The 13305-nt window shown below is 35.4% G+C and overlaps 1 protein-coding gene across 6 annotated transcripts in view; it reads right to left on the bottom strand.

Moving 5' to 3' along the window:
• OXR1 (oxidation resistance 1) overlaps window positions 1–13305 on the bottom strand; it is a 405984-nt gene that overhangs the window by 136068 nt on the left and 256611 nt on the right. The window contains exon 1 of one of the 6 annotated variants that reach the window (XM_011369448.2): window positions 6869–7130. The exons of the other annotated variants lie outside the window; for them this stretch is intronic. Coding sequence (XP_011367750.1) covers window positions 6869–6881 — 13 coding nt within the window. The 5' untranslated portion in view covers window positions 6882–7130. Of the gene's footprint in view, window positions 1–6868; window positions 7131–13305 lie in introns of those variants that run through there. 6 annotated transcript variants of the gene reach the window in all.

The following is a 13305-nucleotide window of genomic DNA, read 5'->3' as shown; positions in this document are numbered from 1 at the left end:
TTTTGAGACGCTGAATTTCCACACCATCATGCTGCTCTCTTTATTGTTTATATTAGAACACAGTTCAGCTGGCTTTATCTTCATGGGCCTATAATTCTGAGTAATTGCTTATCTAAATTTATATCTTTCCCTTCCCTGTTCTCAAGCATTCTAGTACTGTTTTTCTTTTCCCTAGTTCAAAAATAATGGTTTAAATATTAACATTTCCACCTAGATATGTGCCAGTAAAGGACAAACGTACAAACAGAGAGGTTTCAAGAAGAGAGAGAGAGAAGAAAAGCCAGGTTGTGGAGTTTATCTAGACACAGCAGAGGCCACATATGTGCATACACATCAAACAGAAGCACACTGATTATTCGTCGGCCTGCTTGGACTTCTGTGAGTTTAGCCTATTATTTGAGAACATTCATTATTCAAAGACCATCTTAAAACAACAACCATAACTAAAATTCCGTTGTATTTTCAAATGTAACTATACAGTCATGATAAGCAAGCTTTCCAGAGATATTTATGACCATGAACTTCAAGTAGACCTATAGTGCTGCTTGGCTTTTGGGCTGTATTTTCCTAGTTATGCACTCTCCCACTCCCCTAGAAGATGATTTCACACCATTTCCTCTTTTCTAATAGGCTCTTCCCCTATCCATATTCTTGGCTGATGATCTTGCTACCTTCTTTAGTGAAAAGGAAAAGCATTCAGAGGACTTCCACAGACTCTCAGTACCGCATCGACCCACCTACCAACATCTGCACACACCCACTGGCCTTCTCATCTGCTCTTGTCTTAAGCTCATTTATCCCCGCTCCTCTCTCACCTCTTCAGAGACAATCCTTCTGAAATTCTCCACTCTCTTCTACGTCATCAAAACTTCCCTCTCTACTCTCGTCCACATAAAAAATGTTATTTCTCCCATCTTAAAAAAAGCCTTTTCTTGACCCAATTTACCCAACATAAACTGCTCTTCTTCCTCTTCTGCAACCCTACGCAGAAAAACTCCTTGAAACTTTCTATATTCAGTTTCAAATTCCTCCCCTCCTATGCTTTCTCTTGAATCCACTCAGATTGGTCTTGCAGATCGACCACTGCTCTGTTCTTGTTAAAGTTATCAATTATCGACACCTCGATAAAACCTATGGTCATCTTAGTTCTCATTTGACACATTGACCTTTACCTCCTTCTTCATACACTTTCTGCACTGGCTTCCTGGACACCATGATCTCCTGGTTTTCCTCCTTCTCCATCGGTTGTTCCTTCTGCCAGATCTTCTCCTCAACACTGGAATCTCTAGGCCTCAGTTCTCAGTCATCTTTTGATGCTCACTCTTTTAGTGAGCTCATCTATAGTTTTTGTTATCATCTATATGTTGAAAACTCCCAAATTACTATTTCCAGCACAATTCCCCTCCACCCTGAATTCCAGATTTGTATAGCCAATTTGCTTATTCTATATCTCCTCTTGGAGGCCTAGTTAATATCTCAGTATGTTCAGAAATAAACTTCTGAATTCCTTACAAACCTGTTCCACCCTCATCTTCCCCACTTTGCATGAGGAAGAATACATTCACTTACCTTGGCCAAAAGCCTTGGAGGATTACTTGACACCATATTTTGTTTTTATTTCCTTTTTATGCTCTCACACCCACTTCCTATCCATCAGGAAAATCCGTTGCCTCTACATTTAAAATATATCTGGAACATAACCACCTTTCACTGCCTCCATCACTGCCATCTTTGTTTGAGCCGCCATTATTTCTCACGTGAATCACAGCAATACCTACCTAACTGGTCTCTCTACTTCCACTCTTGCTGGTCCAACAGTCTGTTCTCCACTTTCCAATATAATGAAGCTTTCAAAATGTCATATCTTGTCGCTTCTCTGCTTAAAATCATTAATCGCTCCTCATTTCATTCTGAGCAAGAGCTACGGTCCTATCATCCAGAATAAAAGCTTCTAAGATGCCATATGATCTGGCTTCCATTGTCTCCCCAAACTCATCTCCTGGCTCACTCCTTTCCAATCACACTTCCTGAAACATAAAGAAAGCCCCCGCCTCAGGGTCACTCTTTCCTTCTTCCTGGAATTCTCTTTCCCCAGGTATCAGCATTGCTAAGCCCTCACCTCCTAAAAGTCTTTGCCCATTTTCGCCATCTTCCCAGTAAGGCCTACCCTTACTACCATTAAAGAGAACTGCAACACACTCTTTCCCTGGCACTCCTGATCCCCTTCACCTGGCTGGATATAGTCTTTACTTATTAGGACTTATCACTTAATTTTACTAGGCAATTTACTTATTTATGATGTTCATTCTTTATTTTCTGCCTTTCTCTACTGATATTTAAGCTCCGATCCCTTCCCTTTCCATTCCCCAGAGCCAATCCTGAACTCTTTCCATGCGGACCTGCTCCAGCCTGGACTGCGGTCAACCTTGGTTGATCTCAGTGGAATTGCCCTTCGGGAGATCCCCTCCCCTTCCCTCTTATCTCCTGCTGCTTGGATTCCATAACATTTTCCTTCTTGTTTTATTTTCGTATGTTCTTGGGTGAGAAAGGAGGCATACACGGAGTTTTAAAAATGAGCACGCTATGAAAAAGGCTTTATTCTACGCTTAGGTATTATTTATAATTTTAGTAAAATTTTTGGTAGGGAATAATTTACCATTAGAATTTTGAAGGCAAACTCCACTCATTGCCTTCTCAGCTTCTAGTATTGCTGTAGACAAGTCCTATACTGTTCTGGTTTTTGATCCATTGAATAAATACGCTCTCCTGAAGATTTCAGGATCTTTTCTCTGTCGCCAGTTTCTGAAGTTCCATGATAGTATGGCTAGGTGTGGGTCTATTTGTATTCATTGTTCTTGATGAGATCTCTCACTTAGAAACTCATGTCCTTCAGTTCTGGGGATCCTTTGTGAGTTTTTGCTCTGACTTTTCTCTACTCTGTTTCTTCTTCGATATCTCTGGAATTTCTGTTTTGATGACGCACTTCCATGACTGGCCCTCTAATTTTCATATTTATCCTTCTCTTATTTTCATCCCTTTCTCTTATTATTATACTTTTGAAATTTCCTTCAAAGATTTTACTAGGTTTTTCACTTATTCAACATATATTTATTCTCTTAGAGCTTTTATTTATTTATTTTTTTGTTTCTGTAACAATCTATTCTGGTTTCCTGCTGAGAATATTAATAATGCTATTAGAAGTTTTTCTTTTTTTCCTGATATTTTCTGTTCCTTCCAATTTTTTTTTTTTTGTGTCTTCGGTTTGGTCAATGTTCTCACATTAGCAGCTTTCTTAATTTAAGAGTGCTTAAATTAAAGAATATATCTCAATAGCTTTCCTATTTAAGGGTGGCACACTATAAAAGCTGATTGGCAGCGAGGCTTGTCAGCTGTGGTCTCCACTGTCAGACCCTCTGAGGGAGCTGATTCCTAGGAGAATTCTTTCTGTCAATAACTTTAGGTCTTTTCTCATGGGTCAATCCACTTTGTAGACAGACTTTTTTATTCCTACCTTTATTCCTACATTATGAAATAATCAATATCCTGAGCTGTCTTTTGGGAAATTCTGCACTGTGAATCTGGTGCTTCTTAGCTTTTCCCACTGTTGCCTTAATTTTCTTGGGTCATTTAAGCCATCTGCTTTCCTGCTTCCAAAATATCGTTGCTGTTATTTCCTCTTAAAGTATTCTGTCCTTTTGCCCTATGTCTCTTTCTTTATAAAAATTCACTTTACTGTCATTTTAGTTGAGTATCGAAATGGAAGAGACCTTTATGGTTGTATTTAATCTGCCATCTTTAACTGGAAGTCTCGCTTCCAGTCATGATTTTAAGATGTTTGAAATGCGTAGAGGAATTTAATTTACTACATCCATAGATGTTATTTGTTAGTTATGAGTCGTTTAAGTGCTTAGAAAGTATTGGCTTATTACATTTTAAATTTGCCTCATTACTCATTTACAGTGTTTGTTAAAAATCACATAGAGATCACTTTTTAAAAGTGATTTGTTTAAAATTTGTTTAAAATCACTTGTAAGTATAGGCTGAAATATTTTTAAAAGTTTATTTAACTAAAATTGTAAATAAAAGTAAATTTCAGGGAAACCTAATTTGTTAAATTTATGACTTAATAAAATCAAGTAAAAATATTTGTGAAAAAAACCCCAAAAACCTAGACTTATGAATTGTGCTTAAATCTTGAGGGAAAACAGTGTTTTCTAATTAATAATCAGCTCATAGAAGTTATATGCTTAACTACAAGTAACTTTAAATAGTCTTTTTCACAAAGAACAACCTCTCCTCCTAACTAAAACATGGAGAACATTATGCTGAGGGAAAGAAGCCAGATACAGAAGAGTAAATACTGCTCGATCCTACATACACAAGGAATCTAAAATAGTCAAACTCATAGTGGCAGAGGAGAGAATGATAGTTACCAGTGGCTTGGCAGTGGTGGCAGGTGGTGGGAAGAGAGAAGAATCAGTCAAAGAGTATGGCTTTAGTTATGCAAGACGAATAAACCCTAGAGATTCATTGGTCAACATAATTTCTATAGTTAACAATAGTATGTTGATACTAAAAAATTTCATAAGAGCATAGATCGTATATTAAGTGTTCTTATTAAAAATAAGTAAAAAGGGTGGGAGAAATTTTTGGAAGTGATAGATGTTTATGGTATAGATTTTGATCATGGTTTCTTGGGTCCATACTTATCTCCAAACTCATCAAGCTCTATGCATTAAATACACACAGGTTTTTATATGTCAACCACACCTCAATAAAGTGTTCTTTTTTAATCTTATGGGAATAAGTTTAAAAAAATAGTATAACTATGTCATGTCATAGAAGAATAGAAGCATAGAAAGTATGCAAGTGGAGCTTTGTTTCACTTTTGGCTGAGGACTCCAAGACTGAAAACTGTGGAGTGGGTATCCAATATCTCCACATCCTAAAAGTGATGCTAAGAGACTATAACACTGACCAGCATTTACCCATCATACACCTTAAAGGTATAAAACAGTTGACATGGAAGATGCCAAGAGAGAATTTCTTTGGAGAAAGTGGGCAGTATATTGTGCTCCTACGCTCACCCTCACATGGTTTGGGGAGAAGGTTAGGGAGAGATTCCTCCTCATTTCAAGGCGAGTAAGAGTCTTCAAAGGGACTCTAAGGGGACCTGGCTGCAGCCCACTGGCCAATCAAAAAGGAGGCATAGCAAAGCAGTCTATTCTTTGGAAACCAGATACCCTTGTAGGTAATCAGCATGATGCCATAGTAGCTAATTCCCTGTATGGTTTAAAAAGGAGTCTCAGGTAAAAGAAACCTAGTGAGTGAAAGAAAAGCCTAGAAGACATCCGAGGGGCAGGCAGTTTGGAGTAATTGTATACAGACATCCTTGGTCCAAGTTCTATAGAACTCCGTGGATAAGTTCTACTACCTGAAAAAAGTATTGAAACAAAGTCAGTCAAAGAGCTTGTTGGCTCTTGTTAGTGCCCAGCAGAAAAGGGTGCCCCCTTGTTATTTCATTGGCAAAATACTTTTCTAGACTAGAAAGAAATAAAATAGTGAACATTATTCATCGTCTCCAACTATTACTAAAAAGGCCCCTAGAAGAGTCAAAGGTCTCTAATTTTCTCTTTTCAATCCTAATTTTCTCTAAGAATGATCCAATTTGTTTCATGACCACTTTGTGACTAAGTCCATAGACTCATCGAAAGTCTCATTTTATTATAGGGATTCCTTTATAAAATAAGCATGCCGGTCAAGTAATAAGCTTTAGCAGTGATTTTCTAAAAATAAGAAATACAACACTGCTGTTGCTTTATAAGCTTCCTTCCCTATAAATGCGGCATTTTCCCTCTAATTTGGTTATTATTAAGCTTTACTCATAAAGTCAATAAGTAATTTGGCTCTTTAAGATTAGCAAAGGCTAAGCTTAAATGTAAGAGATCTCTATTTTTATTTAAAAACAAAAGTATTCTCCATGGTTGAACACTTACCACCAAGAAGAAATTATAGTAAGTTCTACAATGGCAGAGATATTTTGGTTTTGACAGATATGTCCATAAATTTTGTATGCTAGATAACCATAACACCACATAAACCTGGGAAAGAAAATTTCATTGTCCCCAGGTGTGCTATTTTTAGCTGTCACACAGAACAAGTGCCTTGTGCTTAGCTTATTATTAACTTTTATTCTTATATATCCACATAACCTTGTCTTACCTAAGAGGTCTTTATTCATTTTATTTCTCTCCAAGTGAGCTATCCTGAGTTTTGACTAATATTTGTTTTTCTATACATGAGTATCTTGCTGTGTTTCTTATCAATTATTTTTATAAAGTATCTGATAGCATTAGAAAATTTATCTGCCATTGCCTAGAAAATGTCAAATATTCTGATTTTTGCCATACTCGCAATTCTTTTGAGAATCTATCGTCATCTTATAGTAAATAAATATGACATTAAACGTGTTATAATTTCATGTTATTCATTTGGTGTCATATTTAGAGTGAAAAAACTAATTAAATGAGAAATGAAAACAAGAAAAATCAAAAAATATTAATGGAAATAAGATAAACATTTTAAAGAGTATTTTTTAAAACTCATACCATAGAATCAAAATATTATAGATGGCTAACATAACTAGGGCTCTTAAAGTCAAAGGCTGGCAATTTCTGGTACTTAACACCACAGAAGAGACGTTATACAAATATCCAAACCCACTGTTATTTGCATAAGAATCTACCATTTGGTTAATTTCCATGCTTCAGCAGCAGGACTCTGCCTTCCCCAACTAATGATTGACATTTCAAGTAAATGAGAAATAAAAAAAAAAAAAAAATAGAAAGGCCTGATTTCAGAAACTTACTTCTCAGCTTCATGGGATACTGGGCATGTTTCCTTGTAATTCAGCCTCCTGCGGCAGTGGGTTGGTGAGTGCTCTTTCAAACATACTTGCTATTTCTGGGGGTTTATTTCCATCCTGAATTCTAAATCTCTAAGTACACGGTGTCTTTGAATAGCACCGTTTTTTCTTCCATCTTTAGCAGACTGTTGAAGTGAGAAGTCTACACCTTCCCACTTGTTTCCCTCTGACTAATTTTAAGAAGCTTTTAGAGCTTGGTAGCCAAAAGAATGAAGAAACAAATATGTGTTTTAGGTTCGAAAGAGCAAGTTATTCATTTACTCAAGGAATGTTCTGGGAAGTATTCAGCTTCTGAAATGAAACACACTTTAAAGGCTGGAAAACATTTAAATATGTTGGCCCCATATTGTTGCTTACATGTATTAGCTTCAGTAATATTATATTTTCTGAAATCGAATATATATTGCTTTATCAAAAAAATGAAAAAATATCATAATGTTTTACAGAAAATAACAAATATTGGTGACGATGTGGAGAAATTAGAACCCTGGTGCGCTGCTGGTAGGACTGAAAAATGGTACAAACACTATGAAAAACAGTTTGGAGGATTCTCAAAAAATTAAAGTTACCATAGGATTCAGCAGTACTATTTCTGATTATATGTCCAAAAGAATTGAGAGCAGGGTCTCAAAGATGTATTAATACACCCATATTCATAACAGCACTATTCACAATAGCCAAGAGGTGGCAGCAACTTAAATGACCATCAGTGAATGGATAGATGAAATGTGGTATATATGTACAATGGAATATCATTCAGCCTTAAAAAGGAAGGAAATCTTGTCATATGCTACAATATAGATGAACCATGAGAACTTTATGATAAGTAAAATAAACCAGTCACAAAAAGACAAATATTGTGTGCCTCTAGATATATGAGGTCAACTTCATAGAAACAGAAAATAGAAAGGTGGTTACCAAGGGCTAGGAGGAATAATAAAAGGGAAAAATAAGTTTTATGTGTATAGAGTTTCAGATTTGGAAGATTAAAAAGTTCTGAATATTAAAAAGTATACTCACAACAATATGAATATACTTAACATATTGAACTGTACACTTAAAAATAGTTAAGGTGGTAAAAAAAAAAGATATAATGCTTGGAAGGATCCTTATTTAGATTATTCACTGCCTATCGTTCTGTGCATTTAAAGTCAAAACTGCCAGTCAGTCACACACAGGAAGAAAATGTTGGTCATCAGTATAAGTTTTCCAAACTAAATCATGGATAATGACTTTATACAGCTAGCTGGAAATGTATGGTCAGCCAGAATGCACACACTTCTGCTGTAAGCCAAGAATGATAACAGCTTCTGAGCAGCTACCACAAGACTAGTGAAACTTTTCAGAGTTTGAACCAATCATCACTACCCTAAACTTCACCAAAGAAATGACTAGTTCAGGAAGGCTAAATTATATAAAATCAAGAATATATATTATTGGGGTGATTATTTCATAAATTTTATAAATCTCTAACCACTGTTATATACCTGAAAGTAATATAATATTGTATGACACTATAACTGAAAATTTTTTTTAAAAAATGTAAGCATAAAAAAATAATATATAGCACTATGATTAAGAATACAGGCTCAGAACTCAACTTATCTGAGTTTGAATCCTGACTTCCCTATCTAGAGACTGTGCGACTTTAGACAAATTGTTTAACCTCTCTAAGCTTTAAGCTTTCTTTCTCTCATCTATATAGTGAAAAAGTTATAATTCCTTTGTGGAATTCTAATGAGAAGTATATCAGATGAGACTATAAATGCTTGCTGTATTGCCAGGCACATAATAAACACTTAAACCTTGGCTATTGTTATAACTTTTTTTTCCCCTTTTTGAAGCTAGAGAACTCAACATTTTGAATGGCAAAATCAATCATACTGTTACTCTATAATTACTTTGATTTTGTAGGTTACTGGGTTTCTTCATATTAAGGTATTAAATGTTCAAATATTAATGGTTTCATTTTTATTATGTTACCTTTAACTACATCACATCTTGTGAAGTAGCAAGAGAGTTCAGCATCGCCCTGAGGTAATGGAAAGAATGCTGAATTTGGAGTAATGATAGGAGGAGTAGGTACGCTGGTGATCACCAGCTATGTTACACTGGGTGCATGTGTATGCTTTATATATTTAAGTCAGTCTCATATGGAAAATTAGATTAATTCCCATTAAAACTGTGAGAGTAGGTTAAATGTGATCAACAGTAAGTAATAAGATCTTTGGAGTCATTTGATAATTAAAATGTTTCATTAGATTAACAATCAAATATACATATATATGATGTATATTATTAGTAACCATTCACTGTAGAGTCATTATCTAGGACAAACAGGTGTTAGCTAATTATGTGCAGGTTGGCCTTCATGGGTGAAAATGTTGTCTTTGTCTCATACATGCACCCAAATTGTAAACTCAGACTCTTAATTGCTTAACCTAGCAACCTGACTTTGGAACAGGCTATTCTAAGATTTCACACACAAGGCTGAAATAAGATTCTAAATGATTTTATTAATAATGGTTTTTTGCCCTTTTCCACTTATGGAAATAGATGCCACATAAAGATGGAGGGTTTGACAGTTGTGTAAGGGAAGCTATGTCTACTTACTCCTCGCATAATGATTCCTAAGTTAGGAAAATAGTCATTTAGAGATTATATTCAATAGATGATCGACAAAGTTATCAAGTATCATAATTGAGGGATGATAAAAATAATGACTAACATTTGATTGTCTTTTCTGTGCTGGACCCTTCTAAGCAATTCACATGCTTTATTCAAGTTAATCTTCATACTGATTTTTGAGGCAGATATGTTCTATTCAAATTATACTTAACAAAACTGAGGTATATAGAGGTAAAAGTTTCCTAAGGTCACACAACTAGTAATAGATGAATCGAGATTGGATCACAGTCCATCTGACTCTAGAACCAGCAAATGCACCACGAGGCTTTAAACATTCTTCCCTGAACACTCAGAGCTACCCAGAGGTGCGAAAGTCAGTCACCGGCTTCTCCCACTTTGTTTAGGTATTCCTGCTCATTTTGTTTAGCTTGAGGCTGGCAGGCCTGGGAAGCAGCAAGGCTAGGGCTAACTAACCGTGGCCTCGGGTAAGATGAAAGGACAGACAATCAGAAATTTGAGGAGTTTCAAGTGCCAAGGAACCACCATCAAAGGATGTCAGACAGGAAGGAACAGGTTTCAAGTAGTAACTATATAACCAACCACAGCCATGAATAAAAATTTAAAACGAAAGCCAAGCAGTAAGCCAGAGATGTATTCTGGGGCAAGCCAGGAAGCCAGTCGGCTCAACAATTCAATTATCAAAATAGTCATGGCTAGAGACTGGCAAAGGAGGAGAGAGTCAAAAATTTCAGGAGCTAATCGAGGTCAGTTTAAGTCAGCAATTTATTTATGGAATTTATTTCAGGAGGGCTTGGTATATTTTCTTTCTATGCAAGAAAAGGTTGAGATGATTCTTTAGGTGGTAACCCAGGTCAAAGGTGGTATTATACTAGCAGATGAGTTGAGATGATGGCTGGAACAGGGAGAGGGTCAGTGGGAAGCCTAGGACAAACTTGTTGAGAACAATGCTAACACCATGTAAATACTTTTGAGCTGATAAATATGTAATCAGGTGTTATAAGTATTTTGCTAACTAATGAATTTAATACTGAACTCAGATCCAAGTGGGATGATGAAAATCTACTTTAAAAATTAACGATTGATCGATTTTACAATCACATTAAATTTGTGCTTTTCTTCTTTGTCTTCATATCACATTTTACACACACATACACACACACACACACATACACACACACACACATAGAGCATATATAGTAAAATTTTCATTCCTTAAAATGTTGATAAGGAAGCTATGCTGGTGCATGAGAAGAACTATGATTTATATCCCCTAACCATACAGAAGTACATATATGCTATACAGAAGTCATTTCTTTGCAGAGTAAGCAAAGCCCTGAAAGCTTCTGCCAGAGTTACCACATATATATCCACATTAACTTCTAACATTAACTACTAGGAAAATTATTTCTATCAATATAGGTACTTCTGCTTTAGGAAATTATATCGGTCAGTGTAGCCAGGAGACAGAATGGAATTATAGAGAATAGCTTAGGTATAAAGTTGATAACACTAAGTTATCACAAAAATAGCAATTGCAAGAAGCATGTACTAACTCTAGGGCTGGGGAGCAAAAGGAAGTGGTTGGAATCATTAAAGGATAAGAACTAAGAGAAGGCCGATACGGGAATGAAGCCCAGTTGCCAGAGCTAGGAAGAGTCACCAGGCAGACACCGACAGGAATGGCGAGCTGAGAGGAAGGCATGTCTTCTCCCTGTGCCAGCCTTGCAGACGCCCTGTGGTGACCCCTATGGGAACAACCTAACAGTAGCAGCTGGCAAAGCACAAATTTGGTTGCCAGAAAGCCAGCTCCGACATCACAAAGTGGAGCTCAGAAGGGCGGGTTTGGATCTCAGAGACAGTAACTTAAAAACTGGCACTTGTAGAAATATATTCAATGTAACTTATTGTTTAATAAAGGAAACTATAATTTAATTGTTCTATTGTCTTCTGCAGTAGAGTCTGTGGAACCAAATTTGATCTTTTCCTATTAACTTGGCTACCATGATAAGCACAAATTATTGTATAATTCTTGTATATATAACATCTACAAAAATAATTTATCCTTAAAATTTCCAGAATATTATTTAATAATAAAACTTTAATTCTATTTATTATAGTAATACATATACATATATTAGAAAATTTATAAGATACAGAAAAAAGTAGAGAAAATATCTTAGCACCTTAAACAAATCATAGTTAATATTTTAGTGCATTTATTTCCAAGACATCACACTTTTCAATTTTTGAAGTCATATTTGTGATCAATTTCTATGTTCAAAGCTATATCCAGCTTTTTTCTTACTAGAAATGTTATTTTTCTGTGATAGTATACTCCTTGTAAAACTAATATAAAGGAAATTTTTAATACTCTTTAAATAGATCAGCCATAATTTAATTAAACACTTTTGTTACGTGACAACTTTTAAAAACAGAATTTTAGGTGGTTGTTGTGTGTGTTATAAACACCACCAAATCTCTCTCTCTCTCTCTCTCTCTCTCTCCCTCTCCTCCCACCCCTTCTCTCCTTTTTGTCACTCTCAGCGACCACTATTTGTTGTTAATGTATCTGATGCTCTTTTCTAACTTTAATCTGCCATGGACTTGGAAATCACATAATCGAATGTGTTAGAACTTTATCTAAATTCATAGTTAATGTGCTTTGAAATGAGAATTTGAAATCTCCCCTCTAAGAAAATTCCATGAGCCTTGGCATAGAAATGAGGCAACATTTATTTTAGCAATTCGATACCCACTTCTTCAAAAAAAAATTCTTGAAGATTCTTGGCTGAATCAAAGTGGTTGGTGTCATTAAATGTACATGTCATTAAATGAGACATACATTCACTTTGTACCTGCTTTAGTTACTAACACAGTCGGACCTATGATAGTTTATATTTGCATTAAAACAATGGATGGATAAATGACCAAAATAGAATTTAATGTAGTGAAAACATTACATGTGAAAATATACTCAAGCTCATCAGTCATCAAGGGCATACAAATGTCCTTTGTCACACAAGTAAATGAGACAAATTTATTTAGTTACGACAGTGCTAGTGAGGGTGATGTGAGACTACTAGAACTAGCAGGGGAAATTTTCGGTCTTGTGGAAAGCTATTTTGCAATATAGATCCAGAGTCTTTAAATGTTCTTACTCTTTCATTCAATTTCATTTTAAGACTATATTTAATAATTCGAGATGCAGACATAAACATATGGACACTGATGCTTATAGTAGCATTATTAATACCAACAAAGACTAGAAACTCTAAGCATCTGACATTAGCCACATGTTAAATAAAACATTAAAAATGACATTTAGAATCACATTTCAATGAAGTGAGAAAAATGTATATTATCACGTTAAAGAATGCAAAACTGTGTCTAATTATATAAATATAAAAGTCTCATGGAGCAAAGCCATAAAGGAAATGCACCAAACTCTTGACAAGGCCATCTCTGGCTAATGGAATTATGGTTGATTGTTAACTTCTTTATATTTTTCGAATGTTCAAAAATGTGCATTTTTAAAAGTCTGAAACAGTATGTGTTATAATTATTTTAAATGCTGAATTCTATAACCCATGGTAACTGCAGCAGAACATTATTTTCATGTAGAGAAATCTTATATCCTGACTGTTTGTAGTTGGACAACTTGGTACATTCACTGAGAGAAGAAGATACACCTTAGCTTTGGTGGATAGAAAGCAAGCAGCCTCCTTTCTTCA

Source organism: Pteropus vampyrus, unplaced genomic scaffold (genome assembly GCF_000151845.1).
Source record: "Pteropus vampyrus isolate Shadow unplaced genomic scaffold, Pvam_2.0 Scaffold149, whole genome shotgun sequence".
Lineage (NCBI taxonomy): Eukaryota > Metazoa > Chordata > Mammalia > Chiroptera > Pteropodidae > Pteropus > Pteropus vampyrus.
Note: the sequence above shows the minus strand (reverse complement) of the source record. Positions and strands in the feature narration are given on the sequence as shown.